The following is a 14,357-nucleotide window of genomic DNA, read 5'->3' as shown; positions in this document are numbered from 1 at the left end:
TTGCAAAAGCAATGACAAAACCTTAGATGATATTTGGACTTAATTATAAAGGCACGTCGTGGCCTTTCCTGAGGATTTCTTTTCTGAAAAGCATGTTCTTCTCAGGGGATGGAGCCTGCAGGGCTGAAGATGGGGGACAGAGCAGACAGGACACGTCTCTGCACACACAAGGGCACCTGCAACGACCAGCGGTTGGGGTGACATTTCACAAAGGTTTCATTTCCTGTGTAGGGGTCAAAAAACCAACTGAATTAATTTATGGCTCCCTGTACATCATGTCCCGGCTGCCACCTAGTGCTCATCCCTGCGGTGGATGCACAGCACTTGGGCATCGCAAAAGGGGACATCGGGATGGGCTTGTGCAAGTGCATGAGAACCCAGGGGCACTGGGGTGGGCTTGTGCAAGTAGACAAAAACCTGGGGGATGTTGGGACGGGTTTGTACAAGTGCACAAGAAACTGGGGTACATCAGGATGAGATCTGTGCAAGTGGACAACAACCTGGGGGACATCAGGACGGGCTTGTGCAAGTGCACAATGATCCCAGGGACATCAGGACAGGCTTGTGCAAGTGCACGAGAAACTGTGGAACACCAGGATGCGACCGTGCAAGTGGACAACATCCTGGGGGACATCAGGACGGGCTTGTGCAAGTGCACAAGGACCCAGGGACATCAGGACAGGCTTGTGCAAGTGCATGAGAACCCACGGACATCGGGATGGGCTTGTGCAAGTGCATGAGAACCCAGGGTCATTGCAACGGGCCTGTGCAAGTGCACGAGAAACTGGGGAACACCAGGATGCGACCTGTGCAAGTGGACAAGAACCTGAGGGACATGGGGATGGGCTTGTGCAAGCACACAAGAACCCAGGGATATCAGGATGGGCTTGTGCAAGTGCACGAGAAACTGGGGTACATCAGGATGAGATCTGTGCAAGTGGACAACAACCTGGGGGACATCGGGACGGGCTTGTGCAAGTGCATGAGAACCCAGGAACTCAGGACAGGCTTGTGCAAGTGCACAAGAAACTGTGGAACACCAGGATGCGACCTGTGCAAGTAGACAACAGCCTGGGGGACATCAGGACGGGCTTGTGCAAGTGCACAAGGACCCAGGGACATCAGGACAGGCTTGTGCAAGTGCATGAGAACCCACGGACATCGGGATGGGCTTGTGCAAGTGCATGAGAACCCACGGACATCGGGATGGGCTTGTGCAAGTGCATGAGAACCCAGGGTCATTGCAACGGGCCTGTGCAAGTGCACGAGAAACTGGGGAACACCAGGATGCGACGTGTGCAAGTGGACAAGAACCTGAGGGACATGGGGATGGGCTTGTGCAAGCACACAAGAACCCAGGGATATCAGGATGGGCTTGTGCAAGTGCACGAGAAATTGGGGTACATCAGGATGAGATCTGTGCAAGTGGACAACAACCTGGGGGACATCGGGACGGGTTTGTGCAAGTGCATGAGAACCCAGGAACTCAGGACAGGCTTGTGCAAGTGCACGAGAAACTGTGGAACACCAGGATGCGACCTGTGCAAGTGGACAACAGCCTGGGGGACATCAGGACGGGCTTGTGCAAGTGCACAATGATCCCAGGGACATCGCAACGGGCCCGTGCAAGTGCACAAGAAACTGCAGAACATCGGGATGAGATTTGTGCAAGTAGACAACAACCTGGGGGACATCAGGACGGGCTTGTGCAAGTGCACAAGGACCCAGGGACATCGGGACAGGCTTGTGCAAGTGCACGAGAACCCAGGGACATCGGGACAGGCTTGTGCAAGTGCACGAGAACCCAGGGACATCGCAACGGGCCTGGGCAAGTGCACGAGAAACTGGGGAACACCAGGATGCGACCTGTGCAAGTGGACAACAACCTGGGGGACATCGGGACGAGCTTGTGCAAGTGCACAAGGACCCAGGGACATCGCAACGGGCCTGTGCAAGCGCACAAGAAACTGCAGAACATCGGGATGAGATTTGTGCAAGTAGAGGACAACCTGGGGGACATCAGGACGGGCTTGTGCAAGTGCACAAGGACCCAGGGACATCGGGGCAGGCTTGTGCAAGTGCACGAGAACCCAGGGACATCGCAACGGGCCTGGGCAAGTGCACGAGAAACTGGGGAACACCAGGATGCGACCTGTGCAAGTGGACAGCAACCTGGGGGACATCGGGACGGGCTTGTGCAGGCGCAGAATGATCCCAGGGGTCTCGGGCTGGTGCAACCACCGGCGCCCTACGCTGCCGCAAAACCCCGAGCAGCCCGCGTGACGCAAGCAACGTGACGTAACATTCCCCGGCGGGAGCGAAGCGCGGCGGCGGGGCGGGGGGAGGCACTTGGGGAGGCGCCCGGTGGGGCCGGGCCGCGGCGGGCGGGGAGGGACCGGGCGCCGGCGGCTCCTTCCTCTTCTTCCTCCTCGTCCTCCTCCTCCTCCCGCGCCGAGGTGCAGCCGCCGCGGAAGGGGCGCGCAGGATGCGCGGGGTCTTCCCGGGGCTCTGCTTGGCGCTGCTGGCGGCGGAGCGCGGAGCGCGTGCGTGAGCGCGCAAGATGCGCGGGGGGCGGGGGGCTGCGCCCCCGCGGAGGGGAACCTGCGCGGTTCCACCCCCGGGATTCACGGACGGCTGCGCCCCGGGCGCGGGCTTTCTGCATCCGTGCAGACCCCAGCCATTTTCTTTTTATAATTTGAAAAATTGAATTTTTTTTTTTTTTTTCGGTTCTTCTTCTATCAATTTTTTTGGTTATTGCTTTGGAGCGTGAGCCCTTGGCCGAGCGCTTTTTATCAGAGCCCTTCCTTGGGCCGGGCCCCTCGGTGGCGATGGCTGTGCCGCAGCTGACAAGCCAGCGGGAGCCGGAAGCTGGAGATAAGACGAAGACAAGGGCGGCGAACCCCCTCGGCGGCTGGGAGATGAATTTGGGGCGGGTTGCGGGTAGCCCCTTTTCAGTTGCGGGGCGTGCACGGCTGCGGCATCCCTCAGCGGTGCGTCTCTGCCGTATTCCAGGGCTCTGCGCCATCATCCACCACCTTGCCCGCGGGCAGCTGGGCTGGTTCGGGCTGACCGTCGCCTGCGTGGTGCCCGGCTACGCGGCTCAGCTCCTCAGCGTCCTCTGGTTCAGGGCGGACGGCCGCCCACCCGGCTGCCGGCTCCTGGCGCTCCACGTCCTGCAGCTTGGCCTCTGGAAGCGGTGAGAGATGCTCCCCATGGTCCATCCAGCCCCCCCGCCAACCTGGGTGCCATCCCAAACCTACCAAAACCAGGGTGGACATCCCGTCATGGCGACTCTTGCAGGTACTGGGATGTTTTGCGGACGGCGGCAAAGGCGGGCGGCAGTGGCCGTGCCGGGGAGGTGCTGACGCAGCACGGGGACGTGTGCGCGCTGCAGCTCCTGGAAGCCCTGCTGCAGACCCTGCCTCACCTGCTGCTGCAGGCCTACGTCGTCGTGGCAGTCGACCCAGCGGGCTTCGTCCCCGGTGAGCGGGGAGCTCCCAGGAGGATGCTTCGAGTTGCAGAGGGGCGATGCATTTGGGTGGGGGACGTGTGTGCCCACCTGGCAGGGTGCAGGGCAGGCTCTGGATGGAGAAGCACGCTGCAAAGCAGCAGGGACGCCCCAGTGCAAAGCAGCAGGGACAAATGTGGCTTAAATATCTGCTGTGGTTGAACATGGAGGAGTCTCTGAGCTATCCTCGGCTTTTCCTGGCCGGCGCGGTCATTCCCTGTGGCGTACAGGGGATCTCCATGGCAGGCAGTGCTTTGGTTGGGTTTGAACCCAACACATGTTCCTATTGATGGTCCAGCCCTAATCGCAGTGCAGCGCTGAGCATTTAGGGTTTTGGGGCTTCCTCATAGAAAAGGTGATCTTTCAGCTCTGTTTTGCAAAGGGAGAAGCTGGAGCGTGGAGTCACGGCGAGCGCAAGGTCATGCTCAAATCAGTGTCAGTCTCTGGTCTGGTCGCAGCGACCGGAGGTGGACCTGCCCTGCCGCTGCGGAGCTCTGCCCGTGGCTGAGAGCGGTCAGAGGATTTAAGCAGGGAGATGCTGAGCGTGCAAGGGAGACCAGATTCCGCACGAATTGGTTGAACACTCCAGTTGGCAGGGCAGCAGGGTGTCTGGCTTGTATCGGGGTGCTGTGCTACCAGCAGCTCCTTAGCATTGAGATCTGGTCCTACAGCGCAGTCAGGCACCCTTCAGCGCGCCTGACGGCCCCTGTCCCCGTGCAGGTGTCAGCGCGGGGCTGTCCCTGCTCTCCCTCGCTTGGGCTTTGGTCTCCTACAGCCGCTTCGCCTGCCTGCTGAAACCCGGCCACCTCTGCCCGCCGGCCGCGGCCATCCTCTGCCTGCTGCTCTGGAGGACGGGGATGCTGGGGACCAGGGTCCTGGCCCTGGTGCTCTTTGCCAGGCTGTATTCCTTTTGGGTTTTTGCTGTGGCAGGTAAGATCTGCGATCATCTTCCCCACGTCCCATCCTGCTGTCAGCCACAGGGATGCTCCTGGTACTGGAGTGCTTTGCAGCCTCCCCCCGGGAAGGGCTTTGCCCTTTCTGTCCCTTCCCCTTGCAGGTGTCCACTGGTTGCTCATGTCCTTCTGGCTGGTGGCCCAGCAGACGGATATCGTGGCCCAGCCCTGCTGCTGGAGGCTCTTCAATTGCCTGGTGGGAGCCGTGTACATCTTCTGCTACGTTAATGTCCGACCCGGTCCTTCCAAGCACAGGGTGGCCGTGTTTTATGCAGTAAGTAGCTAGGATATTCGGTATTCCACGTGCATGCAGCTGCTTCTCCTTTCTCATCTCTCACCTCACCACTTGATAAAAATCCAGCATTTCCCATGGCCTGACAAAGCCATGTGGTCAGCAAGGTGGATGCACCTTCTGCGCTGGCTTTGTTTTCTTAGCAGCAGCCATGCAGTGTCTTAATAACACCAGAGTTATTTGTCGTGGTAAAAAAAGGTCAAGACCTTGCAGAAAGTTCAGTTCCACAACCCTTGTGTTTTATGTGGTAAGTGAGGTGCAAAATAAAGCAGGAAAATCTAGAAGCTGGGTGTTTTCTGTCATCAGAAGCACATCTAAAGCCATCAGAAGGATAAAAGTGACAAGTCTCTTCCCTCTGCTCTGCAGATAATGCTGATGGAAAACACCCTCCTGCTGCTGCTGGCCACCCGGTTCCTGCAGGCAGAGCTGAGGAACAGCCTGTGCATGACTGGGGCTGTCATGTCAGGGTTTGTAATAGGTAAGATCTGCTGGTTTTTAGAGCCTGGGTTGCGTGTTTGGAGAGTAGCTTGAGTAAATGAGCATCATCAGTTATTTTAGTTGCATCAGGCTTTATTTCTTCCAGCTTAAGCATCTGAATGTATTTGATAATACAAAAAATCCACCTTGAGTTTCATTTCTTCATCATTTCTTAAAAGCCCATCCCTCGAGTGCGATTCTTGCATCCCTAAAAATGCTTGAAAGACGTGCTGCTCGGACACCTGATGCCCCGCAGCATCTCTGCAAAGGGTCTGTTGATCTGGAGGTGGCCCCGAGGTCTGGTGTCTCCTCCACACCTGTCCTGGTTTCAGCTGGCATAGAGTTAATTTTCTTCCTAGTAGGAGTCATAGTGCTGTGTTTGGGATTTAGTAGGAGAAGAATGTTGATAACACGCTGATGTTTTAGTTGTTGCTAAGTACTGCTTATGCTAGTCAAGGACTTTTCAGCTTCCCATGCTTTGCCAGGGGCACAAGAAACTGGGAGGGGGCACAGCCAGGATAGTTGATCCAAACTGACCTATGGCTATTCCATACCATATGGCGTCATGGGCAGTATAGAAACTGGGGGGGTTGGCCGGGGAGCAGCGATCGCTGCTCGGGAACTGGCTGGGTATCGGTCGGCGGGTGGTGAGCAATTGCATCGTGCATCACTTGCTTTGTATATTATTATTATTATTATTATTTTATTGTTATTATTATCGTTACTGTTTTACTTTATTTCAGTTATTAAACTGTTCTTATCTCAACCCAGGAGTGTTTCTCACTCTTCCTCCTCCGATTCTCTCCCCCATCCCATCGGGGTAGGGGGAGTGAGCGAGCAGCTGCGTGGTGCTGAGCTGCTGGCTGGGCTAAACCATGACAACACCTCACCAAAACGCTGCTGGGACTCGCCCCTTGACACCTTTCTGCTCTTTTTCAGGTGCCGCAGCGCTGGTGGTTTATTACAGCCTGCTCCATCCCAAGTCCACAGAGATCTGGCAGAGCTTCCTGGAGACAACCTGCAGTGCTGCAGCTGCTGGTGATGACGAGGTTGTTGGAGATGGCTCCCAAGCAGGGCAGAGTTATGGAGTTTCGGGAGACGGAGAGTCCTTGGCAGGGGAAGGCACCACGGCAGATCCCAAAAATGGGAACAGCTCATCACTGCTGCGATTCAGAGGGTCTTTGGAGGACAGCTGGACAAACCATCACCACTGGCTGCTGGTAAAGCTGGCCTTGAAGACAGGAGATATGTCCATGATCAATGCAGCTTTCGGAGATGGTGGCATGGCAGAGGTTTACCCTGCAGGATGGATGATGGGGAAACCCGCCGGTGCTGAGCCTGGGGCAAACCCTTCCCTCCCTGCGAGGGAAATCGTCCCTCAGGGCATTGAATCTGGTCTGACTGATGAGAAATTGCTGGCGGCGGGCAATGGAGGAGACGGCAAACCCAGCGCCGGCGCTGCGAGAATGGCACGGGAGGAAGGAGCAGGGCAGGAGCTTGGTCTTCACCCAGCTGTATCCTTTCCCAGCGGCTTCTCCCCGGATCCGGCTGAGGGCTCCTCTATGTATTTCAGCGTGAGCACGGGAGGCATCGCCTCGCCCGGCACGGGGACAGCCACAGCTACGTGCGTGGCCCTGGTGCAAAGGGACGGCGAAGCCCAACCTCCTCCAGGCTGCCCGGGAAGAGGAGGAGGAGGGGATTTATCCCTTGAGATGGCGAGCATCAGCCCAATCCTGGGCGCTCGTGCCCACAAGCATCTGCGGAGCAGCTCTTCCCTCGACGGCACAGGCGGCTGTGGGGTGCCGGGTCCCCCCAAAGAGGGCTCGGAGCTTGTGGGGCCGGAGGGTGCCCTCAGGGGGTGGCATTGCCTTTGGGACACCCGCCCTCGTGGCACACAGGGGACCGTCGTGAGGAGCAAGCTGAGGCCGCCGTGCTTCACCTCCACCCCCAAGGCCGACCCTAGATGCCCACAGCAAGGACTGGGGGAGCTGGGAGAGGGGACAGACATGTCTGGATTGCTGGAGTGACCCTGTAAATTGCTGCACCGTCACCTTGGGTCAGCACTGGGGTGGCTGCCTTGTCAGTAGGGTACGGCAGGAGGTGGTGGGATGTTAATGCTGGCCATGGAGTCTGTCCCCATGGCTGCCCCTGCCGCCGGGCAGGTGTGGTCCTCCATCGCTAGGACATCACCTTCCCTCCTGCTGCATCTTCTATTTGCAGTTTTGGAGAGCTTCAAAGGTCTTAAAAAGCCTTAGAAGATCAGGTATTTATTAAACTTATTTATGTTACAGTCCTGCTAGGCAGCTGGAGCATGCTGCCTTTGATTTATTTAGAATCACAGAATGGTTTGGGTGGGAAGGGACCTTCAGAGCCCACCCAGCCCAACCCTTGGCCATGAGCAGGGACAGCTTCAACCAGCCCAGGGTGCTCAGAGCCCCGGCCAACCTGGCCTGGGATGTTTCCAGGGATGGGGCCTCCACCGCCTCTCTGGGGAACCCATTCCAGTGCCTCACCACTCTCATTGTAAAAAATTTCTTCCTTATATCCAGTCTAAATCTATTCTTTAGTTTAAAACCATTACTCCTTGAACTATTTGTGACAATGTCTTGAAGCGTGTCCTTTGACAAGTGCCTACACAAGCTGCTGGCCTGTCCCAGCATGGACATCTGGCTGCTGTCTCCAGGGGCTGCAATGCTGGCCAAAGCAGGAGTCTTCTCAGGACAAATAAGTGCCTAAACCAGAAAATGATGGGTTTTACTCTCAGATGGCCCTCCTTCTGGGCACAATAAGCCCTAAAGTAAGGCTCAGAGGTGCTCAATTTATTTTTTTCCCACCCAGTTCATCTTGAGAGCTTTACCAACTCCATTTGCTGGAGCTACATAGGAGCCCAGACCTTCTTCATGCTGCAAACCACAGCCTCAGGACCCTCCCTGAATTCTAGACAAAAGCATGTCCTGCTTGCTTGCTTACCGTCCCGCATCCTCAAGTGACCTTTTCTGCCCAGCCTCTTTCTTGCCCCCTTCCACCCCGCTGCAGGAAATCCAGATCTGGCTGGATGCTCCCTCCTAAGTTTAGCCTCAAGCCAAATCTCAAAACAGATCTACATACTCCTGCCACCATAAAATCCCCCTTGCAGGCAGGGATTATTTATAATGGGAACTAAAAGCCTCAATACTGCGGTCTCAGAAACAGCTAATTCTTCTAGCCGGGCTGGCTGGACATGGGTTTGTGCCCAGGACGTGGCTTGACATGTTGGTTGAGGTCTGGTCTGCTCAGTTCACCAGCGAGCCCGTGGGTGCCAGCTGGTGCACATCTGGCTGCAGCCTCCAGCTGTTGTCCCGCTGCGGGCAGGACTCCTGTGGTGCCACAGGGCAGGAAAAGCAGCAGGAAAGGCAGGCATGTGATGAATTATTAAAAAAAGGTTCCATGTAGCACTCACTGCTCAGGATTGATCCAGCCAGATGTTTCTTCAAGCTGATCTGGGCACTGAAAACCCAGTTGGTGCTGGTTTTGGAGTGAAGCTGCTTTCCAAGGTGGTGAAAGCTCCACGTCTCCGTTCGGACGCCAGCACCACCGTGCTGTGGCTGTGCTCTGCAGGGAGGAAGCAGTTACAGCGGCTTTTCCAGAGTCCTCCTCACCACGCGCATCACACAGAAGGCAGCAGAGCTGCCGTGGCATTATGGAAATTTTTACCTAGTTTTGTTTTTCTACTTTTGCTAATATATAATGCTACTTTAAAAAACAAACCAGCCTTTGCTGTGTCTGTGTCTCGTGTTGGGGGTGCACATAAGCGTGGAGAGGTCCTCTCCGGACCTTGCTGCAGGGGATGTTGGACCTTGATCTGCTGCTTTGCGAGCGAACTGCTGTGCAGCTTCCTGGCAGGATGTGACCTTGCCTCCTCCCCTCTCCTTTGCAACTCCATTTTCCTGTTTTCTTAGATTTTCTACCCATTCCGGTTCTACCCGCCCCCAATCAAGCTGTTTGTTTAATTGAGCAGGGTTTTTCCCTTTCTCCGGCTGGAGGGTGGGCAAAGATAGGACACAGATACGAACGGGCACGGGACTCCACATCTCCTCCTTTCTCTCTTCCCCACGCTTTTCTCCTGCAGCCCCAGGACAAGTTGCCTGTTGGGATTTTGCAGAAGGGTCTGCATCCAGCATTTTTGTAGCTGGGGCCACCTCAGTCTGCGGGACCTGGGCACGTCGATGTGGCATGAAGGTAGCAGTGAGTTGGGTGAGTTGGGTTGCTGCGGGCAAGTAGCAGCTCAGGGGAAGCGGAGATGGCAAGCTGGGACGTTGGCAGCCCTTTGGGGTGGGGATGCAGAACTTTACTGGCCAAATTTCTGTGCTAGGCAGCGGATGCTGGGAGGAAGGATTGGTTATGTCTTCCCTGTCCCATTCCCTCTTGTCAGAGTGGGAACCTGGCTTCACTGGGGGGGTGGCTGGTGGTAGCTGCCCCTGTCCCCCACCCCCTGACCCAGAGCAGGCTGAGTGATGCTGAAGCAGGCAGTAGTGCCTGCTCACCCTATCCCCAAACCAGGACCAAAACAGGTCTGGGACAAGGAAGTCCTTTCCCTCCCTGACCAGGAGCATTCTCTTCCCACCCCAGAGCCTTCCCTTTAGGTTGGAGGGGTCCCATGAAAGGGGCCGTGTCCCATATAACTCGGACTGAGAGATCTGATTTTAGCAACCTGGAGAAGAAACACTAACATGACAACGATCAGTAAACCTACATGCTAAATTAAGACTGGTAATATTTGGGGTAGATTTTGAGCATTTGCTGCAGATAGTAAGAGCACCCAACCCTAACATCTGAGGTCAGGCAGGTTGGAAAACAAGCCACCAACCCAAGGATCACAGTGCATGGTGTTGTGCTTGGTGGGAATCTCGCCTCAGATGCTCTACTCAAAGCCACAGGAGTACTGACCTTGGCTCTACGCCCTATGGTTGCAATCCTATGTGCCGTAATCATTTGTATTGACTACAAGAATCAAATGCTTACTAAGTCAAGTGATGACTATCCAAATTATGAGCTGCCCTCAAACCTGTGCTGGTTATCACAAGGCAAGATCAGGCAGGAAAAGCAAACGCATTAAGGGTTTGCTGCTCTGTCCTGGTCCAGGGCCTTGCGATACAAATATTTACACCATCCTTGTTGCAGTTGTGAGCGATGAGTGTGTTTCACCCGATAAATAGAGGGTTGCTGCTGTTAACAGCAGACCATAGGCTTTGTCCTAACTAAACTTGGGCTTAGCAGGAACTGTCTTGAACAGCCATGGGCCTGTTTTAGCTGTAACTGCAAAAATTGAAAAGGGTCATGAAATGGTTGGGAGGGCTATATCCTACAGCTTAATGCTAGCTCTCTGGTGGCATGGGTTAACTGTAGATGGTCAAGGTCCAACAGCACTGAGCAGCCCTTGTGAAACTATCCCATGGACAAGGCAGAAAAGAAAATATGACCAAATGGACAATTTTAAGAAAGTAGAGAAATACTCTTGGGCACAGGAGGCAGGCGTGCCCAAGGACTTTCAGACCTCAGCGCACATCCATGATGCACAGAGGGCCTGGAGCTGCACCTGGAGGAGGTGCCTGTGGAAATCCCAGATGGATCGAGGAGTGGCAAAGAGAGGGGGAACTCTGGGGACAGCACCAGAGGGAGCATAATGGCTGGGGTACAGATGGGGGTGGGGGTGTGGGTGTGGGGGCCGTGTTCCCATGGCTTTGCTCCCTGATGATGGGAGATGGTCACCGGTGAGATCCCGCTGTGATCCCCCTCACATTCTCCTTGGGAGCAATGTGAAATGAGGTGAAATAATGTGGATTATCTGTCCTTAAAGACTTACAGCCTGCGTGAGAGCCCTGTTGCACCCAGGGTACAAGTCCTGCATGCTGGGTACAATCATAGAATCATAGAATCATTTAGGTTGGAAAAGACCTTTAAGATCATCCAGTCCAACCATTAACCTAGTTAAATCTAAAGCCCTGTTTGGAGTAGGAGGACTGTCCAGCTGCAAATCACAGCCCCAGATACCCCTCCCCACCCTTCCCATCTCTGTGAAGGGGGGAACTCAAGATGCCCCAATGACCAGGTTGCCCAGAGAGGTCGAGGAGGCCCCATCCCTGGAAACATCCCAGGCCAGGTTGGACGGGGCTCTGAGCACCCTGGTCTGGTTAAAGCTGTCCCTGTCACTGCAGGGGGTTGGGCTGGATGACCTCTAAAGGTCTCTTCCAACCCACAGTGTTCTATGATTCTACGACCTGGTGCACACCCAGACTTTTCCCCAGCGCTGCCAGACAGAAGAAGTCGTGCCAGGGAGGTGTTTCTCCCCATAGCTCCTTGTTCCTCAGCCACCAGAGGGAGATGCTGCTCAAGGCCACAACAGCAACGCCTTGTTCCAGAAGCTGCGTGCCCGTCCACCGCCCGGGTTACGGGAGGAGATTGGATGCACAGGACTGATGCTGCTGTGGCATCGCAGATGGGAGCTGGTGGGAGGCTCTGGGATACTGGAGGTGGCCGATACGGTGCACGGCAAGTGCCTGGAGGAATGTGGCCATGGTTGCAGCAGGCTCTTTCCACCTCCCCCAGCATCACCAGGCCATGGTGAAAGTTTGGGAGCCCCTGCCAGTGTCTCGCCAAGGTAGTATTCAGGGCCAGGAAGGCTGATATCCACCTGCAAATATCCCATGGTGACTTCGGGTCCAAAGGTGGGTGTGCAAGGGGAGCTGCCACTGACCACGTTGGACGCGGCACAGGAACCTGCTGGTTTGGTAGAACCAGCTCCAGCTGTCACCACCACGGTGCTGAGTCCTGATATTCGGCGGCGTAGCCATGGCGCAGTGCAGGTGTGCCTGGGCAGGCGACGTGGTCACTCCCTGCCCTGGTCTGTCTTCACGTCAACCCGCAGAGCGCAGAGGTGCCACAAAGCCCAGGTCCTTGCTCTCCATGGAGCTACGTGGTCCTGGGCCACTCCAAACCCAGGGCGTGAAGCTGCACGAGAAACTGCAGCTGGGGAAAAGCATGGTAGAGGGGTGGCGAACCAGCTGCTCAGAGGAACCGGCTGGTGTTTCCTCCCTGCGTCCCAAATGCTTGAGGACACCCAGCCAGACCCTCTGCTACTTCTTCAGCGTTTCCCATGAAGCTCTTTTCAGATGAGATACGTTATCCTGAGCTAGAGCTTCGGATCTGCCCAGCCTTGGGGGATGCTCATCACCAACGTTTGGGCTTCAGCCACCCCCAGAAGGTCTGGAGTGGGGGATGTCTCCATCCCACCCCACTCGGCCAGATCATCCTGCGCTCTCGCCTACCCTGGACTGGATGATTTCTGCTCATTTGCCTCTTGTGAGCCTTTTTTGTTTGTTTTGATTTTTCAGGAAACCTTCTCCAGTGCTTTAGAGAGGCAGAGGCTCGTGCCCCAGCCCAGGAGAGCTCAGTGCCACCAAAGAGAGGAGCTCTCGTGGGCTGCAAAAAGGCAACGAGGGAGCGGGGAGCAGGAATCGATGGCGAATTTTGACAATGCAGGGAGTGACCCGCAGGCTCCCGAGGAGAACTGGCTGTGCCGCTCACTGGTGATCTGGAAAAAGAAGCGAACAGGCAGGAACGGAGGCTACGTCCCTAATAAATTAAACAATACCCGGGCGAGCGCCTGGGCTCGGGGACACGGCTGTCCAGCCCGCTGGCACCGTCCCCTTGGCTTGTTTTTAATGGGTTACTCTCATCCGTCTTTCAAGGGGAAATAAAATAAAGTGGGTCGGAAAGGTCCCGGCAGGGCACGAGGGTTGGCAGCAGCCCTGCCCCAGCCCTGCTGGGATCTTGCCTTCTAGCAGCACCATTTTCCACCTCCTGCAGCCCAATTTCTGAGCTCCGTCCGTGGGCGCCAAGTTTCGGGGTCAGTTTTGCTCAACGCAGGGCAAAAAACATTCTCTCCAGCTCCATGATGATATAACCCCGCCCTGAACTAACCCAGGAAAGATTTGCCTGGAAAACCATCATTTCATTTCCAAAAATACTGGAACACAATACTTGGACATTACAGAAAATATAAGTATTTGCCCTGGGGTGGTTGTTATTTGCTTGTTTTTTTCCAAGCTGAAACTTTGGGTATTTCCCCCCACCCCCACCCCCCAATTAAACGGTTTTGATTTGCCTCAAATCCCTTTTTGGTGTCTTTGCCTGTAAATGTCTTGGCCCGGGCTGCATCTCTGTGCCCATCGCTCTAAGGCTCAACAGGAACGCGGAGCGGGGGTTGCGGAGGGTAAACACGGCTAATCAGGACTTGCCGAAAACGAACGACTGCTTCATGAGAACCCAGGGACTGTGCTTCCTGTGCTGGATTTGGCTTTGAGGGAAAGACTTTGCGCTCTCAACGCCAGGTTTGAGACGGCTCAGTTCCCTCGAACGCGCCAGAGCGGCGTTTCCTCCCTCCCGTGAATCCTCCCCAAGGGCCACGGGATGGGATCTGCGGCTGCGAGGGATCCGTGGGGATCCGGGGAGGCTGGAGGAGCGGGGCAAGATCCTGCAAGCGAAAGGATCCGGCGCTTGTTTTGCACCAAGGGAGATCTTTAAAACAAGAGCCCTGTTCACACCTTGCTTTTTCTAAGCAAAGCCGCCCAAGGGCCCTGCCCGCTCCCCTTGATGTCCTTCAGGCTCCCCGGGGAGCTTTGCGGGGGATTTTTTGGGGACTGGCTTCAATAAATCGCAGCGAACGTCCCACTGCGCTGCCCCGGGGGCTCGGCTGCGCCACCCCTCCGTCCACGCCGCGACGCACCTGGTGGGCGCTGGCGCCCAGCGCCAGCCGGGACGTGGGTTTGGGAAGGGGTGGGATGGGGAGGGCGTCCCCCGCCTCTGGATTCTCCCTGGTTAATGGGGAGGGAGGGAGGTTTGGGGCTCAGCGCTGGGGCTGTGGGCTTGGCGGGGGATGCAGAGGCCGGTGGGTGCCAGGGTGTGCGCAGGGAGGGGGGTGCTGGGCCACAAATGGGTGACGGGTGCAGTCGTGGCTGGGTGTGCATGGAGAGGTGGGTGCAGGTGTGGGTGGGCGTCCGGACGCGCATGGTAGGTGGGTGCAGGTACGGGTGGGTGTCCAGATGTGCACAGTAGGTGGGTACTTATACTGGTGGGCGTCCAGATGTGC

The 14,357-nt window shown here is 56.1% G+C and overlaps 1 protein-coding gene across 1 annotated transcript; it reads left to right on the top strand.

Moving 5' to 3' along the window:
- The first annotated feature begins 2,485 nt into the window (after positions 1-2,485).
- Positions 2,486-7,284, top strand: XKR5 (XK related 5). Its single transcript, XM_075707946.1, has 7 exons — positions 2,486-2,543; positions 3,013-3,196; positions 3,301-3,482; positions 4,229-4,438; positions 4,566-4,735; positions 5,120-5,231; positions 6,170-7,284. The coding sequence occupies exons 1-7, from the start codon at positions 2,486-2,488 to the stop codon at positions 7,255-7,257; spliced, it is 2,004 nt and encodes a 667-aa protein (XP_075564061.1). The 3' UTR covers positions 7,258-7,284.
- Positions 7,285-14,357: the final 7,073 nt, after the last annotated feature.

Source organism: Pelecanus crispus, chromosome 3, assembly GCF_030463565.1.
Source record: "Pelecanus crispus isolate bPelCri1 chromosome 3, bPelCri1.pri, whole genome shotgun sequence".
In the NCBI taxonomy this organism is placed as follows: domain Eukaryota; kingdom Metazoa; phylum Chordata; class Aves; order Pelecaniformes; family Pelecanidae; genus Pelecanus; species Pelecanus crispus.
Note: the sequence above shows the minus strand (reverse complement) of the source record. Positions and strands in the feature narration are given on the sequence as shown.

What these genes read in the sequence shown, in the direction of transcription:
- XKR5 (XM_075707946.1), top strand. Translation starts at nt 2,486, where the DNA reads ATGCGCGGGGTCTTCCCGGGGCTCTGCTTGGCGCTGCTGGCGGCGGAG. An exon ending in TTGGGTTTTTGCTGTGGCAG is followed by an intron (nt 4,439 to 4,565) that starts GTAAGATCTGCG and finishes TTCCCCTTGCAG; the next exon opens with GTGTCCACTGGTTGCTCATG. An exon ending in GGGTGGCCGTGTTTTATGCA is followed by an intron (nt 4,736 to 5,119) that starts GTAAGTAGCTAG and finishes TCTGCTCTGCAG; the next exon opens with ATAATGCTGATGGAAAACAC.